The sequence below is a fragment of the Gigantopelta aegis genome, chromosome 3 (genome assembly GCF_016097555.1).
Source record: "Gigantopelta aegis isolate Gae_Host chromosome 3, Gae_host_genome, whole genome shotgun sequence".
NCBI classification, from domain to species: domain Eukaryota; kingdom Metazoa; phylum Mollusca; class Gastropoda; order Neomphalida; family Peltospiridae; genus Gigantopelta; species Gigantopelta aegis.
The window spans coordinates 79,275,916-79,298,621 of NC_054701.1; the positions used below are offsets into that span (position 1 = coordinate 79,275,916).

Consider the following 22,706-nt stretch of genomic DNA (forward strand, 5'->3'; position numbering starts at 1 on the left):
ATAAAGTTAAAGTTTCTTTTGTTTAACGACACCACTAGAGCACATGAACTTATTAATTATTGGCTATTGGATGTCAAACATTTGGTAATTTCGACATATAGTCTTACTGAGGAAACCCGTTACATTTTTCCATTAGTAGCAAAGGATCTTTTATACAATGTATGCATCACTCACAGACAGGATAAAACTTTGATATACCAGTCGTGGTGCATTGGCTGAAACAAGAAATGGCCCAATGTACCCATCGACGGGGATCGATCCCAGAACGAAAACGCATTAAACGAGCGCTTTAAATACCACTGGTCTAAAATATTCATAATTCCCCCCCCCCCCCCAAAAAAAAAAAAGAAGAAGAAGAAGAAAAGATGTACGTGTATATATAGTACTTTGTATTCTGGGACTAATGTAGCCTAATCACTGTTAACCAGCCTAAAGAAGAGAAAGGAATGTTGGACTTCTTCCCCACATTCGAAATTAAAATTTCCACTTCTGTGGAACTCCACTTTGTCGGGAGTTCGGACGCTTGCATAGCGTCCATTCTGGCAAGTCAGCTGTACCTAGATAACGTTTAGAGGGAATTTTCTTGATGATGTCACCGATAAATACCCCATCTTTTCTATCTCCACTTAATGAGATTTCCCATTTTTGTTTACGACAAATATTGTAAATTATGACACACTAACAAGACTACGGCACCTTCAAAAATCTCTTAATGCTCTTAACTAGCTACGATATGTCGTAGCTAAGATGGCTTCGGAAAGACGGGCCCTAGACTCTAAAAGTTTTATAAGTACGGGCCCATAAATACACTGATATTCTAAACACAAACAAGAAAATGTACGACAGAGCCGTACCCCCCCCCCCCCCCCCCTCTTTTTTACTCCAGAAAATAGCATACAGGGTTTAATTTGTATAGTGTTTCATTTGTTTATAAAAAGTAGTGTCCATCCTCCTAGGATTTTGATCAGGGTACGGCCCTGTTAGTATTGAATGCACATAATTTTCACAATGGCTCTGTATTAGAGGGGGAAATCTTTTAGTGGAATCAAACTCGGGAGAGTCTTTACGACGTCTTCTTCGGGGAGTTTTTGTTGTTATTTTCCTTATTTGTCTAGGCTTATTTGTGTTTGTATGTTGTTTTGTTTGTTTGTTTGTTTGTTGTTGGGGTTTTTTTTTTGTCTTTCTCTTTTTTTTCTTTTGTACTAGTTTTTCATGGCAGTGGTGGGTTCTGTTTATCGACACCACTAGAACACATAGATATATTAATCATCGGCTATTGGATGTCATACATTTGATAATTTTGACATATAGCCGTAGAGAGGAAACCCGCTACATTTTTCCATTAGTAGCAAGGGATCTTTTATATGCACCATCCCACAGACAGGATAGCACATACCACGGCCTTTGATATACCATTGGTCCACCGACGGGAATCGATCCTAGACCGACCGCGCATCAAGCGAGTGCTTTACCACTAGGCTACATCCCGCCCCAGAGGGCAGGACTTTAGGATGTGCTCCGGGAACGTATACAGTAACTGTTCTGTTTGACATGGACGGTCATCAGTGTCTACCAATTGTAGGAGGAAATCTTCAAGATACACATATCATTCACGGATCAGGTCAGGTCATAGGGCTTTACGTGCATATTCAGAGCAAGCTGTTGTAGCGCACGTCTGTCCTGGGCACAAGGGCAGGACTTTATTCACGGATGGTTGCCAGGTGGCTTTTATACACGCTTTTTACTAGCATAGCCAGGCGTGGTTGGGGGGGGGGGGGGGGGGGGCGAGAGGGGTTGGTACCTTCAATCACACCTTTTAACTTTTTTTAACTCACCACCTTTTATATTTTCATGTCGCCCATAACACGACCCCCCCCCCACCCCCACCCCACCCCCACTGTAAACGTCTGGCTACGCCTACACCGACTGTCTGTTCTGGAATGAGAGCTGGGTGTAGGTTAGTGACAGGAACCTCCACTGAGGTGCGATGCATCACAGGATCGATTATAAATCCTAGGCGCAGATCAAGAGGGGATCACAAGGGCCCCGCGACCCCCTCCCCTTTGCCCGTCCTAATGAAGTATTATTTTTAATGACTGGGTGGGCTTTTTAAATTCATCATCCACAATATACACCACTAAACTGCCCTGAACACGTGTCTTTAAGCATCTTTCTTTCAAAATGTTACAGGGAGCATGCCCCGAACCACCCTAGTTTGAGAGCTAGGCTCATTTGCCTTCAACAAACTCAAATTGTGATTCCCCCACCCCGTTACAAAATCCAGGATCCGCCCAAGTAATCCTTCAAAATGGAGAGGTGTGTCAGGTTCCAACCAGTGCTAGTCAATGGCAATAGTATATATGCTATTCTATCAGGGGTTTTTCGGCCAGAGGGTAAAACAGTTTATTTTTTTAAGTTAACATTTTGACAAAATTAATGACTCTCATCATTACTGTATGATTTTCTTAACCCTAACCCTAAACATAACCCATTTTCATTCTGGGGGAGGTCCCCCATACCCCCTGTTGACTGTGGTTGCATTCAATTCCATAGTGCCATACCCAAAAATTTCTTTCTGGCAGACACACTGTCTATCTATTGGAAAATGATTAAAAACCACTTTAGGTCTACTGTTAAAAATTAGTGTTTTTGGTTTAACGACACCACTAAAGCACATTGATTTATTAATCATCGGCTATTGGATGTCAAACATTTAGTAATTTTGACATTTAGTCTTAAGGGCCTGCTACACGATACGATAGAATCGGACCGAGTTACTCGTACGAGTTAGTCAATCGGATCGATTGAATCGGACGTGTTGCCACACGGTACTTGTCAATCGTATGAAACGTGACGTCATTGAAAAATATCCTTCCTGTAACCATGGTAAACAATGTTGTGTAATGATAAGAAGGCGGCTGTCGTAACGTCTCTGTATTTATATAAATGACTGGCCACATCCCACAAAGAGTTGTGCCACTGATACAACTTTATGAACTGTTGGGTCTGTACCGACGACAAGCGAACAGAGTTTTCCGCCATTACACTCAGAACGTCAACGTTATCTGCGCCACGATCTGATTGGTCAACGTCCCCAAACGTCCGATTCAATCGTATGAAAATAGAACGAGTTCTAAACTTCGACTCGTACGAGTGACTCGGGCCGATTCAATCGTATGACATGCCACACGTTACGATATGCTTGTTGGCATTGCAATCCGATTGACTCGTACGAGTCACTCGTATCGTGTAGCAGGGCCTTTAGAGAGGAAACCCCTGTACATGTTTCCATTAATAGCAAGGAATATTTTATATACACCATCCCACAGGATAACACATACCATGGCCTTTGAAATACAAGTCGTGGTGCACTGACTGGAACGAGAAATAGCCTAATGGGCCCACCGATGAGAATCGATCCCGGACCCACCGCGCATTTGGCGAAGTTACTACTGGGCTACGTCTCGCCCATTTAGGCTTACTGCTAACTGATAATAATACGGTGGGGTCCTTCTCTTATTCTCCGGGTCGAGTCTAACTTAGTCGGTATCTAGAGCGCTCTCTTGAGGTGCTTTGATCATAGGGTCGAACCCCTTTGATGCACCCATTTTCTAATTTAAAATAAAATGTATTATTGATTCCCCCACCCCCGTCTCATCCAGTACCCCTCGAGTGGCATATGTATATCAAAGGCCTTTTCAATTGCTCTTTAATAAATCACTGATTTCAGCAGAATGTCCTATAAATTGGAAAATTACCCACCTAAAACCACCATTAAACAAAAACTATTTCTGTTTTCTGTGACAAGTCCAACGTCTTTGATTGATGATGGCATAGAAGATTCATCTATAAACTTAAACAGTATAACAAAGGCAATCTTTTAAAGTGGATTAGTAATTGGTCTGGGGTGGTTGTTCTCAATTAAACAGATAATTTAGAAGAGAAATAACTAGAAGCTGCAAGGATAACCACTGGCATGCCCACATTTGCCTTACTTTATTCGCTACATATATAATAACTGGTCTAACAACATTTAATGAAAGGAAATAAAGAAAAGAAAAACAAAAAGCTGTTTACAGTGTTTAAAATAATAAAAGGAATGACTTTCTTAACTAGCCTAATGGTATTCCACAAAGTGACAAAGATTAGAAGAATAGCCAACTTGAGCCCGATTCTTTTGTTCTTTGTACGACAAAATATGTTTTCAATAAACCAATCAAAGACCGTGGTGTGGGCTGTCATGTTTGTTGGAAAGTACATATAAAAGATCCCTTGCTGCTAATGGGGGAAATATAGCGTCTCTCCTCTAAATGTGGCCTACATTTCAAAATTATCGAGTGTTTGACATATCTATACTCCTTCCCAGTAGGCCTATCCATGAACATAGCTTTTTGTCTATGCAATTTAAAAAACAATCTTTTCAGAAATAAATAGATTGTAATGCATAACATAGTAAGAAAACGACGTTTACTGATTGGAAGGACTAGGTCTATCGTGTTGGCGTTAAAACAAATTAACTTGTATTCTGTCTCCTTGGCTTTGGCACATTTTGGCCGACTGACGTCATCATTTTATTACGTCATTTTCGACAACTTAGTTAATCAATTATTTCTATTTATTACGAAAGTTACGAGTGAAATTGCAAACTGAAATGTTCCTTGTTAAATAACTCGAACGTGCATAGTAAGAAGGTATGTAGAAATATATTTGACAGTACATATTATTTAGTGCTTAACCCAAAATGCAACACATTTAAGTGACAAGGCTTAGCTTATAGCGAAAATCAGAGGGGCGCTTGCCTGAGGTTCCATGCACTGGAAGATCGATCTCCCTTGACGGAATCGGATTTTCACCCATCGCAGCCAGTGATTCATGACTGGTACATCAAAGGACGTGGTATGAACGTGTGCAGGAATTTTAGCAGAGGGGGTCTAGACGGTTGCGAGTGAAGATTATAGGAGGCGAATGCCATCTGTCCCACAGAAAAAGCCTGTTTTTTTCATGCTATGATATTTACTACAAATTATTTATTTCTGAGCCGATTGATTTGTAGTTGCATATACAATAGTATTTTATTGTGATTTCCAAAACGCCTTTACTTTTCTTCTTACGTCAAACCAAACTGAAATTACTTACAAAAAAATAGTTTTATAGAATGATGGGACGAACTATAGTTAGCCTACCTTATGCACTTAAAGGGACAGACACAAGTTTTTAAACACTAAGGCATATTTTTCACCTAGACTCTAGTTTCAACCCGTAAATATGGACACTAAGTTTGATTAATTAACAAACTTGTAACAAATTTGGATACAACAAAGTGAAACAAGAGTCTGTGACGTTGAAATACCCTTAAAAATAAACTAAAACGCGACTCCATAACTGTTAGTTCTCAGACGCACGTGCGTTTTTAAAAATATGAAAAATGCAATTTGTGGTATTACAAACACCAGGATAACCAGAAACACTTCGTTTGTACGGAAATGGATAATCTAAACAATAAAATATAAGTAATGTTTGATTTCTGTGATCATAAACGACTCTGATAATAAAACATGTGTCTTAGTGTTTAAAAACTAAAGTCTAACAACTACGATAAATTACTCTCCTACCTTTAATTACTATTACATTTTCCTCACAGTTTGTCCAGACACAAGTTGCGCGAAAACCATTACAGTGATACAGATCCCACATATGAGACTGTAACGATGTCACCAGTATTGACTTCGCTGAGATCGCATAGGGCAAAAGATAAAGATAAAAGATAAAAACTTTATTGCATATAAACATTCCACATACGGAACTGGATGCAAAACATATGCATAAACAAGAAGCAAACAAAATGACTAAATAAGGACTAATTATGGGCAATACAGTTTTCTGCCGTCTGCCATTTTGCTTTTTTGTGGAATACTTTTCTAGAGGGTAAAAGCTTCCAAAGTACATTAAAAAATAATAATAATAATTTAATAATAATAATAAAAATTAATTGATTAATTAATATGACGTCATCATGTTTGCTTTTATATCATAACATGTCATGACGTTGTTAGATTAAGTCATATCCTTTCACCCCTCTTGGAGAGTATTCCATAGAAAGGCAAAATGGCAGCCGGCACAAAATTACATGTTTTTTGCCCTATGCAATTTCATCGAAGTCGATCGCTTCGTAAAATGGGGCCCATGGCCCTAAATTAAAAATTAATACACATTAACAGAAGTCGTAAGAGTTGCAAAATTGTTCAATGTTGATAATAGAACTTTATGAAAGGTGCGAATGTTTAAAATTACAATTAAAAGGCTGTTTATAGAGAATAACTGGGTACTGTCTTAAGATATCGGCTTTATCTTGCGACGGTTAGAATGGCGAATTGCGCGAGGTTCTGCCAGGCGTAATTCGCCATTCGGCCTGAGCAGAAGCACTCCCTGAAAGATCGTTCCACGAGGAATACGCTAATTCAGAGCAGTGATACTACATTATACGTATTTAGTAACGTTTCGAACAGGACACGAGCGATCGAAACCCCGCGTGTTTGTCCGACAACAGAATCATAAATGTGAGTATATAAAACTATATTCAATTATAAATTACTGCAATTCTAAACGTGCTTCGAAGTTTTGTTAAGGTAGCAGGTACGGCGGATTGCAAGTAGCCTAGACATGGGGGGGGGGGGGGGGGGGGGGGGAGGGGGGGGCTGACTGAGATCAAGGGTGCAAAGCAAAGTTTCTTGGGGTGGGGAGGTTCGGGGGGTATTCTCCCCGTAAATGTTTGAAACTAGATGTCCTGAAATGCAATTTCCAGCATTTTACAAGTAAAATTCCTCTTAGACTTAAGATTTACTACCAATAATATTTTTGATTCGGAATTATTGAATCGAAACCCCGCGTGTTTTACTCGACAACAGAATCATAAATGCTTCGCCGTACCTGAATCTTGTTACGTAGTATTACGGTAAAGAAAAACATTCTGAAGTAAAACTTTACGGACATTATACAAATAATTGTATCAGATGAACAACTCCGATCTGAATTGTCTTCATTGTTTGGCGTAAAGACTTAAACATAAGGTTGTACTATTATGGCGTATCAACTTTATTTAACCTTTTTCCAAGGGCTGTTGCAATTGGTGATTGGAGCAGTAAGTTTACCTGCCAAAGGATGTATTAAAACATTATAATCATAGGCGTACGGGCTTCTGTTTTTGTAGGGGGGCAGGCTGGCTTTTGCCCGAATTAAACAAAAATGCCCGAATCTGCATAACATTTATTCATAGTAGCATTACTACCAAACAGCTATACAGGGCTGAAAATGAATCACTACGCATTTTTACATCGATCACAACTTTTTGAGGGTAAAATGATGGAAATACAGGTTAGCACACGTGTGATTTCCAATCCTCAGCTTGAAACTTAATTGGATATAGGCACGTTAATATGTTATCCTATCCTATCCAATCCTCATGTCATGTTCGGAACATTACTAAATATAGTATCATTGCTCTGAATCAGCGCATTCCTCGTGGAACGAACTTTCAGGGAGTGAGAATAAAGCCGATATCTTAACAAAACAAACTATTACCCCACCCACCCACCCTAAAAAAATAATAATCAAAAATCAAATAATGTTAATTAAGATATGTCACAGGGAGTCAGCTACTGGTAGGGTGGGTGTTGGCCACCATTTTGCCATATACCCACTCGACTCTGCATTGTGCAGAGAAAGAAAGAAATGTTTTATTTAACGACGCACTCAACACATTTTATTTACGGTTATATGGCGTCAGACATATGGTTAAGGACCACACAGATTTGGAGAGGAAACCCGCTGTCGCCACTACATGGGCTACTCTTTCCGATTAGCAGCAAGGGATCTTTTATTTGCGCTTCCCACAGGCAGGATAGCACAAACCATGGCCTTTGTTGAACCAGTTATGGATCACTGGTCGGTGCAAGTGGTTTACACCTACCCAATGAGCCTTGCGGAGCACTCACTCAGGGTTTGGAGTCGGTATCTGGATTAAAAATCCCATGCCTCGACTGGGATCCGAACCCAATACCTACCAGCCTGTAGACCGATGGCCTAACCACGACGCCACCAAGGCTGGTGCATTGTGCAGAGATACGGTCTTGGTCGCGGATAACGGTTTTCTCGTATGAAGGACATACAAAGCATAACCTGGCGTTACAAAGCATAACCTGATGAAATGCAACATTTCACGTTATATAATTATTGAACAGCTCCTGACATCAGATGATCTTAGGCGTACGGGTTCCATTTTTTGTAGGGTGGGGGTGGGTGGGTTGGGGGGAGGGGGGGCAGGCTGGCTTTTGCTCGAATTAAACGAAAATGCCCGAATCTGCATAACAACATTTAATTATATTTGCATTACTACCAAACAGCTATATAGGGTTGCAAACGAATCTGTACGCACTTACATGGATTTTGAGGGCAGAATGATGGAAATACATGGTTAAAAAGGTGTCAGGTTGCCATATTTTACCCGAATATCTGTATCATTTTTGCCCGAATTTGAGGTTTTGTTCCAACTGTCCCGCCCCCTCCCCCGCCCCCGCCCCCGCCCCCCTTGCCCCTCTGTCTCGTACGTCTATGCCTGACAAAGTAGTAATAGTAGTAACCGGCCTTGGCGGTGTCGTCGTTAAGCCATCGGACATAAGACTGGTAGGTACAGGGTTCGTAGCCCAGTACCAGCTCCCATCCAGAGCGAGTTTTAACGACTCAATTAGTAGGAGTAAGATCACTACACCCTCTCTCTCTCTCACTAACCACCAACAGCTAACAACTAACCCACTGTCATGGACAAACAGCCCAGATAGCTGAGATGTGTGTCCAGGACAGCGTACTTGAACCTTAGTTGCATATAAGCACGACAATAAGTTAAAGAAGACTGGTTTACTTCTAATTCGTTCGTTCGTTCATTCGTTCATTCATTCAGTCAGTCGTACTTATTTTCGTGTTTATATCCAGTTTAGGTTCAAGCACGCTATCCTGGGCAGATACCGCAGGTATCTACACGGCTTGTTACTGTAGGAGACAGTGGGTTAATGGTTAATGCGAGAGAAGTCGGTGTAGTGAACTTACACCTATTCACCGAGTCGTTAAACTAACCGATATCCCCTATACTATTATGAACCCAGTAGGCCTACCTACCAGTCTTAAGTCCGATGGCTATTTACTTGTATAGTCCGTCCCATCCTCCTACCAAAAGTTGTTTTATTTTGTTGTTGTTTTGGGTGGGGTTTTTTTTTTCTTTCTTTCTTTCTTCTTTTTTTGTGTAAATAATTTCAATTTGGTTTGACGTAAGAATGAATAAATGAATGAATGTTTAACGACACCCCAGCACGAAAAATACATCGGCTATTCGGTGTCAAATTATGGTAATGCAAACAAATAAAGTGATGATCAACATCAATATAAAAATTCAAACAACAAAAACACAGTGTAAAGAACCGTGCAAAAACACAAATATCACAGATAGATACTGACTTTTACTCAAAATTTATTTGTGCTGTATTGGCCATTCTCAGAGAATGCAGCACGCGCAGTGGGTTTGACGTAAGAAGGAAAGTATTTTGGAAACAAACAAAAAAAACCCAACCCAAAAACAAAAAAACAACCACCACCCAACAAACAAACAAACAAACAAACAAACCCACCCACTATTGTTGCAATTTAGAAAGCAATCGGCTTAGAAATAAATAACTTGTAGTAAATTTCATAGTATGAAAAAAGGCGTTCCCTGTCGGATGGATTATAACAATACATTCTCTTATTTTGTTCGTGTGTGTGTGATGGGCGTCAATGTTTGTGTGTGTGTGTTAAACGAAAAAGTGTGTGGGGGGTATTTATATAGATTGTCCTCCGGCGTTGAAAAGTGAGGGGGACGCGTCCCCCTGTTTTTTGTTTTTTACAGGATTTTGTAGATGGAATTAGATGTTGCGATAGTAGAACATATATATGCAGGACCACCGCTTTCCTTGCTGCTGATAAGAAGTATCATAAAACGCCATCTATAAATTAACGAAGCAAAGGAGATAACTCTGTAGGAACTGCCGTCAAAGGAGAAGCGAAAATAAAAATGGCCAACGGTTATGCAGTAAATAAAAAGAAGAAAAAGAAAGCACCCAGAGTTCTCGGAGAAACAATTAGTCTGAGAGACCACTCGACTGCCAGTCTGAGATACCTCGTTTTGACGGTAAAAATGCTTAGCCAGTGGCGTAGCGAGGGGGGGGGGGGGGGGGGGGGGGGGGCGGGGGGGGGGGGGGGGGGGCACGGAGCAGCCATCCCCCCCCCCCCAGTCAAACATTTTTCTTAAAACTGTTAAATTTTATAAAATCATACATACTTATACACTGGCGTAGGAAGCGGGGTGGGGGGTGGGGGGTGAGGACAAGGGGGCATATGCCCCCCACTTTTTAGCAGCAGGGATGGGGTTTTTTAATATATATTTATACATGTATTAAATATGTGTATGTATGTGTGCACCCCCCCCCCCGCCCCCTAAACACACACTTTCTGGCATCTTCCTACGCTCGTGCTATATATAATACATACGCAGTGTAGGCCCCCCCCCCCCACTATAAAATTTTGGCAACGCCAGTGTCTATCCTATGCAAGGATTTAAATCCAGACATTCTGTGGATCCTGAGATCTATAGGCCCCTTCCCAAATGAAAGTGCCACTGAAAATTCCCAATTACTATTCTTAAAATATCCAATACGTGTGTGTGTGTGTGTGTGTGTGTGTGTGTTTGTGTGTGTGTGTATAGTACATTATCACATGGGTTTATGACATGGATGTCATGGGTAAGTGATAGGATAAATTAATTTAACAGTGGTGTACTGCATCATTCAGTGGCCTGAAACATATCCCAAGTATAATTACACGTGCTATGTTTCCCAATGTCATCAGACAATGTTCGTTTCAATGTAGATTTTTGGTGTATATATGATTAGCTAATAACGTTAATTAATGAAGAAACTGATTTGCGCATCAAATGTGTAACTAGTAGGGGTGGCACTTGAGCCTCAAGATATGCAAAATAGCTAGGTTACGTGACCTATCCTGCGCTCTGATTGGTTGACGGGGCGTGGCCTAATGAGGTCACGGCCTAGCTCTAAGTTAATGACTTTGGCAGCTGTCAGCTGACCTCTGTGACCTGGGTTAATGGGTTTGGCAGCTGACATCTGACCTCGGTGACCTGGGTGAATGGGTTTGACAGTTGTAGGGGGGTCAGGAAAAGGAGTATTGGGTTATGAGAAAAGAGGCTGGTGTGAGCGTGGGAACCTGACCTCTAAGCGTGGCGTCAGTGTAGAATAATGGATATTTCAGCTGTCGGGGGTGAGTGTGGATAAGAACAAACTGGTTTCAGCCAGTTCTATAAACGTGTTCAGACATGTTCGCGTGCTGACCTCGAGATAGCGTGGGTACACACGTGGAATGGGGATATTGCTATTCATATTTGTCAGTTTGACGAAAATCGTGGTAAACTGTTTCCTACCAAGAAAGGCGTCCCTCTGACGATGAAGCAGTGGTTGGAACTAGCAACATTCAAACGGGACACATCACAATATCTCGGCGGCATCGTCTACGTCAGGACCATTTACAAGGGTGTGGACATTCGTCAGTGGTGGTATTACGGGCAAGAACTGAAGCCTTTACGTCGAGGTGTTAGACTGAATGGCGAACAATGGGGAAAACACCCACAAAGGTTTTGCTGGTATGTACTACTTCGTGCCTGAGCTGAGAGATCCATGCCACTTGGGATCATTAGAATCTGATGGGAGCCATGACATGTTCGGAATGTAATCCTGGAAATTAAACTCGTTTCGAACGTGTCTAGACATGTTCGGAGTTGTGATGTGAGGGGGAAACCCCAGACATTGTGTATAAAAACCATAGATTTTAGAACTGTGCGCACCCGCCTGTGGTCGGGCTGCTGGTGTTCCCTTGCACTTGCCAGTACAGGTGGTCCCTCCTTCTTCCCATACCCACCTTTCTTGTCCTGGACATAGGAGGCGGCCAAGGCCGGCTCTTGTGCCCAGGATAGGCGTGCTCTGGATGTGCAGGTAAAGCCCTATGATCTGACCTGACCTGAACTGTGCGTCATTCGTCCGTCAACCCTTGTAAAGAGAAGACGTACGCTCCAAATGGCTTTATTCGAGAATGCAGGGGTCGAATTTTACGCTATTCCGCTATTCCGCAAATAGTAAATTTCGAAACGGAATAGTAAAACAATTCTTCCAATATTCGATCATGAAAGTGAAAATATAGCACGGAATACCGAAAATCGCCTGCGACTATTCCGCTTACACTTTTTCTTCAGCTGGCCTCAGATTACAGTTATCTTCCCATTTGGGAACTCCGGAAATTTGACCGCGCAAGTAGTCTGCTGTTTGACTGTGATTATTTCATGGTAGACGGCTATGAAGTGGCAACTATTTGACTGAAGTGACAGGGAAGAGCATGTAGTTTGTAAACATGTGTAACTTGTTGACATTGAAGACTTGTTTGTGGTAATTCCGACCCATGCAAAAGTAGTGCTTTTTGTGTAAAATGGGTGTACTCCGGCCTGGGGTTGTCCTTTTCAGGCAGTCTAATTAAAATTATCTCCACTATTACATGTGGATCTAACAGCAGCCAAAATGGAGCTCATGTCCACCAATCAAAACCTTACTTGCAGAATCATGCCAGTGATTTGAAAATAATTTGAAAACATTCCGAATTATCCTGAGGGTATACGACATGTTTCATGTGAATTACGAATGCCTTATTTAGACCAGTAGAACTAATTTTAATCAGTAGTCTCCAATGTCCAAGTAACATTTCGTCTGTAAATAATAATTTAAATATTGACCAATCACACTTCGCCTTTTATAACGTTATTTGGGAGCATACAAATTCTAAAAATATCGGGCGAGTCTATTTTAGTGGCCGCAGTACAGCGAACCATACCAATACGTACGGGATGGGTTGTCAGTCTTCAATTTTACATTACAAATTGTTTATTTATTAAAAAAACTAAAAACTAAATCAGTCTTCAGTTTTACATTACAAATTATTTATTTTATAAAATAAAACATGTTTTAAGGCATTCGTAATTCACACGAAACATGTCGTATACCCTCAGGATAATTCGGAATGTTTTCAAATTATTTTTAAATCACTGGCATGATTCTGCAAGTAAGGTTTTGATTGGTGGACACGAGCTCCAACTGGCTGCTGTTAGATCCACATGTAATAGTGGAGCTAATTTTAATTAGATTGCTTTTCAGGGTATGTGTCACCCAGGCAGACAAAGGTACATACAAAAATCCACGGGCCTGCTGATATTAATAAAAATGATATAGCCACTAAGGCTATATAGAAACATATAGCGAAATTAATTGTGGTCTGAGGTCAGCTATATTTTTCTGCAGAACAAATCCTCGCGCTACTAAGACCTTTCTCATGCACTTACCGGTACAAAAATAAACGTCTTTTTGATCGAGACTAATGTTTGGAGGGAGTTCGTTTGTAATTCCAGCTAGTACGCAGTAATGCATAGACTGGTATAATATTATAAACAATTGTTCCTTACCTAATGTTGTACAGGGTGACGTAGCACAGTCAGGAAAAGTACTGGTACATTAATAATTGAAGGGATAGTATATGCACGGAATAGTGTTTTTTGAAATTCACTATTCCTTTGGGATAGTGGTCAAAAAATTAAATTTCAACCCCTGGAATGGACAGCAGCAGTAGCAACAGTAGCAGCGGTAGCAGTGATGGCGTCTTGGTATGCAAATGTCCCGAAAGACACTCGATCAAATGCAAAAGATGGGCTACCAAAACAATGAGAACATGTCTACGAATAACACAGATCAAACGGATGCTGCTCGTGAACCCGGTGAAATCGTGGACGAAGAACCTACGGATACCCGTGAACCCCGCGAAATCGTGGATGAAGAACCCATGGATCAGACGGATGCTGCTCGAGAATATAAAAAGGACGCTGCATACGATGATACCTATGATACCGATATTACTTAGGATTCTACAGACGACTCTACACATTTGGTCGGTGGCCCCTCCAGATGAGCCAGAGACCGAGGGAACTCGTAAAGGCCGGTTTCTTCTACACGGGAGACCATGATGCCGTCGCCTGTTATTGTTATAGACTACGCGCCTACGCATGGAAGAAGATGGAAGAACCCGTGATGGAACAATACAGGCTATCCCCGAGATGTCCCTACATTAACGATGTGTTCAGACATTAAACACGTATTGCTTGGGTGTGCTACTTTTCGTTTTGTAAAATAAACATGTGAATAACACGTTGTATTTGTTATTAATGTAAGGGTGACCCCGAGCCGTGCATGAGCTATGCTTTGGAATGGGGCACGGGTCATACGTATCACACAAATTGTTATGCGCATGCGCGAAATTGTAGAAAGTATAAATAAAAGGATAATGGGTAACATCGTCCCCCGCCTGCTACCGACCTTGGTCGGGCTGCTGGTGCTCCCTTGCACCTGCCAGTGCAGGCGGTCCCTCCTCTCCCCCCCCCCCCCCTTTCCTGTCATGGACGGAGGAGCCGGCCTTGTGCCCATGACAGGCGTACGATACAACAGCTTGTTCTGAATGTGCACGTAAAACCCTATGACCTGACCTGACCTGTAACATCGTCGTTTGAGGTAGAACGTTTTGAGGAGTAACATGTCATACCAGTAGAAGTGGTGCGGGTTGGAAAGCCCCGAAAAGGCAGAAGCATTTCTAAAAAAGACTATAAAAGGAATCATAGGGGCCAGACAACGTCATTTCAGGTTCAGTATTTGAACAGACAAGATCATGAATCAGTGTCACATTTGCGAAAAAATATATGAACTCGGCACGTACGAAATAAACATGGACTCTTGGAATCTGAAAATAAACCTTCCCAGCAGCAGCAACAGCAGCAGCAGTAGCCCCTAAGATTGTTACATCCGTTCACCATGATCGTGTCGGGACCCACTTCGTGTGGAAAGACATTTTTGGTATACAAACCGCTAAGGGATGGTAAAATCTTCCCAACACGAAAACGCATCATGTGGCTCTACAAACGATGGCAACCGTGCGGGCGAAATTTGTTCAAGGCATGGAAAAGACATCACCGACCTGTTCACAGAAGGAAGTCACTACAGAAACCTCTCGGTGATTGCCATCAACCAGAACTTGTATCACAGCAAAGACCCGACACAGAGAAGAAACTGCCATTACTTGGCGCTGTTCAACAACCCCATCGAAAAGCAGCAAGTCCTAACCTTAGCACAGCAGATGTATCCTGGAAATACTCGTCATTTGATGTAATGGTTTGAGGAAGCTACCCACAGGCCCTACGGACATCTTTCGATGGACTTGAAACCGACCACGCCCAAACATTGGCGACTTGGACCTAATGGTTTAGAGACGGCCTCGTCCGAATGGTATAAAAGTACAAACGTAACAGCGAATGTCTCACAAGAGTTGCAACTACCGTCGGAGAAAAAACTCTACATGCAAATCATGCAAAGGGACGCATTCAAGAGAAAACTACCAGGCATACCCGCCTACAAAAGTGACAACGAAGAAGATGGTTAGGTAGAACCCTATCTGAAAAAATTCAAGAGTATGTAGTCTTGCGATACGCGTGGTCTGGTCTTTAAAGACGAGAGCGACTTGCAACGACATCTGCGATTTAAAACGTGCGAGTGGGGGGGGGGGGGGGGGGGGGGGAATGAAGGCGTACGTCTGATGATCGAGCGTGAGTTCGACATCAATCGTGACTATTTCGAGAGGAAGAGGAAACGTTACAAAGAAAAAAAAACATGTCCCAAGATGCCATCAAAAGAAACATGAAGACTTTGCAATGGAAGTTATTTAAAGACACGTACTCTTGCTTTCTGACATAATTATAATATACTACAGTAATTGTTTTTCTAAAGCACTTCAAGTCAAGGCGTAGCGGCAATTGATTTAAGGCGCTTCCACGCCGTCAAAGCGCTTACTTTACGGAGCAAGGCGTGTCGGGCCGCTACGCCTAACGGCCCTGGGGAAACCCCTGTATATGCATTAGTTTGACAAAGACCCCACCACGAGAACATTTCTACAGTCGTTGAACCCCAACAGAGATGTGAGACCACAGATTCGTTCTAAATTAAATCAGTATCGTTCCTGGATCAGCGAATATTTGGACGAAGTAGACGATAACGATACAGATGATGATTCCGGTACTGACGAAGATGATGAAGAGAAATGAACACTAATAATAATATTCACATGTCGCCCTTGAGGCCTCGCGATGTAACCCAGTGTGTGTCCATTATATATGTGTCAGTAGACTAGTGATTGTAATAAAATAAAATAAAATGTGTGTCGGGTTGTTTTTTTTACTCCATGACTAGATTTGTCATTGGTTATTGGTTATCAAACCATTGATATTTCTGCCACTCTCCGCTACTTTATCGTAGCAAGGGATGTGTGCACAGGACAGGATAACACATTTAATATAAGTCGTGGTGCATTGGTTGGATATAGCCTAATGAGGACACCGACGGGGATCGATCCTAGACTGACCACTGGCCTACGTCTCACCTCTATATTTACCCATTTGCCCTGTAAAGGCTAGTACTCTAGGGACGTATTCATGTTTAAAATGCAGTTGTTTACCTTGATCATGGATTAGTTTGAAGTGTTGAGTTGCAGTCACGCGTTAAACATTCTTTTCTTCAAAGCAATGGGCTGGGGTGTCATGCAGTCCTTTCTTCATCCTACTGGCCGCCGATTATGTGCATCGACACATTCTTTTCTTTTGTTTTAATCATTTCCCCTTTCAAAGTAATGGGCTGGGGTGTCACACAATCCTTTCTTTCCCTTAAGAAAAATCCCTTTGTTCTCCTTAACAAGCATTCCTTTGTTCTCTTTAACAAACATTCCTTTGTTCTCTTTAACAAACATTCCTTTGTTCTCCTTAACAAACATTCCTTTGTTCTCCTTAACAAATATTCCTTTGTTCTTCTTAACAAACATTCCTTTCTTCTCCTTCACAAACATTCCTTTCTTCTCCTTAACACATGCTCCGCAAGGCTCAATGGGTAGGTGTAAACCACTTGCACCGACCAGTGATCCATAACTGGTTCAACAAAGGCCATGGGTTGTGCTATCCTGCCTGTGGGAAGCGCAAATAAAAGATCCCTTGCTGCCTATCGGAAGAGTAGCCCATGTAGTGGCGACAGCGGGTTTCCTCTCAAAACCTGTGTGGTCTTAAACCATATGTCTGACGCCATATAACCGTAAATAAAATGTGTTGAGTGCGTCGTTAAATAAAACACTTCTTTCTTTCTTTCTTTCCTTAACACATGTCTTTCCCTAATAACCGCTGATTGAGTGCATCTACGCATTCCTTTCTTTTATTTTAATCATTTCCGCTTTTAAAGTAATGGGTTGGGGTGTCACACATTCCTTTCTTCCCCTACTGTCATCTCTTTCTTCTTCTTCTTCTGCTAAAAAATACATCTGTTTCGACTCAGGGTATCGTATTTCTTTATTCACCCAGGCAGACACAGCGCATTTCACAAGAAACATTTTAATATTTCTTTGCACGTGAAAACGACATGTGTTTCTCATTAACGTCGATAATATCCTTTCATATATTCTCTGATAGCCTCTGTGGCAAGTGGAGAATTAAAACACACACACACACACACACACACACACACACACACTTAAGCTATCTAGGGCTGTCTAGGACAGTGGGGATAGTGGTGGACACTAGTCCAATAGGGCATTAAGGTTTAAGCACGCTATCCTGGGCACACACACGTCAGCCATCTGGGGCTATCTAGGAGGGGTGTGTGTGAATAGTGCTTAGTTGTTAGTGAGATTATCCGCTCTAACAATAATCCAATAGTCCATTAAGGTTTAAGCACGCTATCCTGGACACACACACACGTCAGCTATCTGTCCAGGATAGTGGGAGGTAGTAGTTCGTGAAAAGGCTGGGTAGTGACCTTGCACCATTTGATACCCGGATGCGAACCCAGCACCTACCAGTCTTAAGTCTTAACCACTACACAGCCGAGGCCGATAATAATGTTTTTTGTTTTTTTTTATATACCTTTCGAATGGCGTACCCACGCTATCTCGAGGTCAGTACGCGAACATGTCTGAACTGTCTGAAACCAATTTGTTCTTACCCACACTCACCCCCGACAGCTGAAATATTAATTATTTTACACTGATGCCACGCTTGGAGGTCTGATTCCCACGCTCACACCAGCCTGTTTTCTCGTAACCCAATACCCCTTTTCCTGAACCGCTACAGCTGTCAAAACCTATTCGCCGAGGTCAGTTGAGAGCTGTCAAAGTCATTACCACCCCCCCCCCCCCCGGTAAAGTAGCGTCCCACGCTTAAGCCTGACAGCTGTCGAACCCAATCACCCAGGTCACCGAGGTCAGATGACCAAAACCATTAGCTTAGGTCACAGAGGTCAGCTGACAGCTGCCAAAGGCAAAGCCATTAACTTGGAGCCACACCGTGATGTCATTAGGCCACGCACGTCAACCAATCAGCTCGCAGGACAGGTCACGTGACCTAGCTCATTTGCATATCTTGAAGTTCAAGCGCTACCCCTACTACTTGAATAGTATCATTAGGCCTAGTTTTAGATTTATGTTAAAATTGTTTTAAGGTATTGTTTAAACACTTTAATTCAGTTCTTTGGAATGGTTGTACTGAATAAAGCCCTGTGTACAACGATCATACCTTTGTCCAAAAACATTGTTGGACAAGCTTTCTGTCTTCATACAGCAACATTCTTGGACTTTTTTCCACATTTGTTGCAGGTTTTTGACGTTTGTTTGTAATTTAAAAACAAAAATATTTGGCAAAAAATAAATTTGGTGGAAAAACATCATAATCTAAAGATTCTTATTTACTTTCGTGTTTGAAAAAAAAAGCAAAAAGCATTAAGATTGATAAATATGTAATCAACTGTTTAAATAACTTATAAGTTTAGTAGTGAAGAATAGCAGTTTATTTTAATGGGGGATTTCCAACCAGTTAACATGCATACGTAGTCTATAGCGTGCACTGCATCTTGGGAAGGGCAACGTTTTTACATTTCACTATACAGCACTTAATTTCAATAGGAACAAAATGTTTTATTTAACGACGCACTCAACACATTTTATTTACGGTTATATTATGGCGTCAGACATATGGTTAAGAACCACACAGATATTAAAATTTCCAACCAGTTAACATGCATACGTAGTCTATAGCGTGCACTGCATCTTGGGAAGGGCAACGTTTTTACATTTCACTATACAGCACTTAATTTCAATAGGAACAAAATGTTTTATTTAACGACGCACTCAACACATTTTATTTACGGTTATATTATGGCGTCAGACATATGGTTAAGAACCACACAGATATTAAAATAAAGGAAACCCGCAGTCGCCACTTCATGGGCTACTCTTTTTCGATTAGCAACAAGGGATCTTTTATATGCACCATCCTACAGACAGGATAGCACATTCCACGGCCTTTGATATACCAGTCGTGGTGCACTGGCTGGATCGAGAAATAGCCCAATGGGCCCACCGACGGGGATCGATCCTAGACCGACCGCGCATCAGGCGAGCGCTTTACCACTGGGCTACTTCCCGCCCGCCTAATTGCAACAGAACATTTAGCATGTTTGAAAATATTAAAACAACCAACAAACAAAAACACTCTCTTAAAAAAAAAAACCTCAACCCTATCCGTCTCCTCCTCTCCCAGCTATAGCTACTTTTCTTTTTCGTCTTCGTATTCATGTATTAAAACGTTATAACGGCAGGGTTTTGGTCATAAAAGTTAATCATGTTGGTGTTGATACTGCCATTTTGGATATTATGTTATGTAGAACTCTGGTCACATGGTATACCTAAAGTGTCTGGTTGGTTATAAGTGGGGACAAGCTGTAACATTTGTCCAAAAGATGAAACATGCAGCTAAATCTTGCAACATGTTGCAGGTTGTTCCGCATTGTCCAAATTTGTTGCAAAAGCGGTCTACACTGTCATATATTTGTTGCGCAAACAGTGGGGACATTTATCCCGGCTTGTCCAACAATGTTTTTGGACAAATGTATGATCGTGTAGACACGCCTTTAATGTGGGGCAAAGGCCAGTCTACACGATCATACATTTTTCCAAAAATATTTGTTGGACAATCTGCATGTTTCATCTTCTGGACAACTTTTTACCACTTGGGTTAACTTGGTTATACGATTCGAAATATTTCTTTTCACAGGGCAAAAAGGTGAAGAGAAAGCGCCGCGAATATACAACTGACCGCAGTTTCCGGGTAGCAGCCGGCATAAAAATCGACCCCTGCCCCTTGAATGAGTATGTAACGTGGTTTTCCTGGCAAATGGCCGTCTGTCCGTCGCGTCGCGGGAAGTCCAAATACGAATGGCATCACCGCAAAACTGGCCCCGGGTACTACAGGTACCAGCTGTTCAGGGCTTTCCGCAACCAGCGTGCCATATACGAGGTGGGCGTGCAGGTGCCGGGCAGGTCGAGGATCTACTCGGTGTACTACCGGGGCTGCTACTGCGGGATGAGTGCCTCCGTATACAAGTACATGCTGTCGGAAGAGAGAATAGCGGACGAGATTGACGACATCATCCTCAGGAAGGGAAAGATCTTCATTCGGCGCGGCGTCTTGAACGACATGAACAGCTCCAGGTACAAACTCTGCACGGGCTATATCAAAATGTTCTTCTCCTATGCCTGGAACAGCAGAAACCCTCAAACGGGACGACACAGAACGGCGTCGAGGCGCGGATTTCAGATATCCGGCGCTCCCATCCGGAGAAAACCGTCGGTCCATGAAAAGAACAGCAGCGAGAACTCCAACGTACCGGTCGATGAACGGTCTGACACGGAGCAACACAGAGAGATAAAGTTAATATCAGTGAATGACAGGATTGCCAACAGCGAGGTCGTAGAAAAATCTAGACCAAAGGGTAAAAAAGCAGGCGTAAAATCTAGTCGAAAAAAGTCTGTCAACAGCGAACATTCTTCACAAACAGATGACATCGAAAACGAGTATTCCGATTCCGATTCACAAACAGATGACAACGAAAACGAGGATTTACACGAATCTGATTCTGATAGCGCTGACAGTCAAAACTGGGCTCTGGCACATATGCAAAAGAGCATCGACGATTTAAAAATGATCATAGATCAGACAAATCGTATACAACAGGATGAAGAAAAATATCTCGACGTCCCAAAGAGCAAGATTGTAGAATCTCCAGAATCAGATGCGCGGAGAACGATTGATACTGTTGGACAAGACGAATTTGAGTCGCACAAGTATGCTGATCCTGGCACAGGAAACCCGGTCGCTCGAGTCAGGTTGGTGCACTCAAACCTCGAACGAGGAAGTAGCCACCTTAAAGAAAAGGAATCGATTTCGACTATTTGACAGTATACAGAGTGCTTTCACTTGAGCTTATTCTGTCAAAACTAAACTCAAATTAAAAATATCAAAAAACATTTGCTAATGTGAGCGGCCTGCTTTTAGAAGTGATTGCTTTCAATATAATATATATATATATTATATATTTTTTAATTATTATACATCTACGCTCTAGTCCATGTTCTTTGTCTATATTTATTATTAATTATATTCGAAATGTAATACTTTTTTTTTTGTATTACCCTACAATTGTGTGTTTTACAACAGATGTACAATGTATGTACATGTAATGATATATGGAATTAAATTATTTTTAATACACAAAAGCGTGCCATGATATATTATATATTTTAACAGCCGTTTTAACGTCTTCGTGTGTGTGTGTGTGTGTGTGTGTGTGTGTGTGGTGTGTGTGTGTGTGTGTGTGTGTGTGTGTGTGTGTGTGTGTGATATATGCTACATGTGTGCATGTGAATGTGCGCAAGATAGATTACTTCTAAATCTATCTTTGGTTTAAACCATAATTATTTACCAAATTGTATTCGTAGTGGATTGGTCAAACATAAATGACTATATTAAGGTCTCTCTCGACACATGATAAAATATACAGATGCAACAATAAAACAGTAAATAATATTGAAATAAAGTCATCTTATTATTTCAAGAAACCAACATTTTAAAAAAAAAGAAAGAAAAAGACTCCCATGCAGAAAGAGAAAGAGACGGAGAGAGAGAGAGAGAGAGAGAGAGAGAGAGAGAGAGAGAGAGAGAGAGAGAGAGAGAGAGAGAGAGAGAGAGAGAGAGAGAAGGGGAGGGGGGAGAGAGGGGGAAACAAAAAAGAGATTGGACGAGATAGATGGGGGTGGACCCGCTGCGAGAGAGAGAAAGAGAGAGGGGCGGTTGGACCCTCTGCGAGAGAGAAAGAGAGGGGGCTGTTGGACCCGCTGAGAAAGAGAGAGAGAAGGGGGGGGGGAGAGGCTTTTGGACCCGCTGCGAGAGAGAGAGAGAAAGAAAGAGACGGAGAGAGAGAGAGAGAGAGAGGGGGGGGGGGGGATGGTGGTGTGTGGGTTTTTTTTACATCATATAGCCCGAGTACTCTGACGGCAAGCAGTGACGTAGGAAGATTGCCTAAACGGGGGGGAGGGGCACACTTTTATATTTACACTTTTACACTATTTATAAAGCAAATATAAAGCAAAATATCTATATAACACCA

General features: G+C 41.8%; 1 protein-coding gene across 1 annotated transcript; it reads left to right on the forward strand.

Annotated features, from left to right (window-relative positions):
- Positions 1 to 4,568: 4,568 nt before the first annotated feature.
- Positions 4,569 to 21,800, forward strand: LOC121369130. Its single transcript, XM_041493995.1, has 3 exons — positions 4,569 to 4,691; positions 9,932 to 10,213; positions 20,315 to 21,800. The coding sequence occupies exons 2-3, from the start codon at positions 10,097 to 10,099 to the stop codon at positions 21,494 to 21,496; spliced, it is 1,299 nt and encodes a 432-aa protein (XP_041349929.1). The 5' UTR covers positions 4,569 to 4,691; positions 9,932 to 10,096; the 3' UTR covers positions 21,497 to 21,800.
- The last annotated feature ends 906 nt before the right edge of the window (positions 21,801 to 22,706 follow it).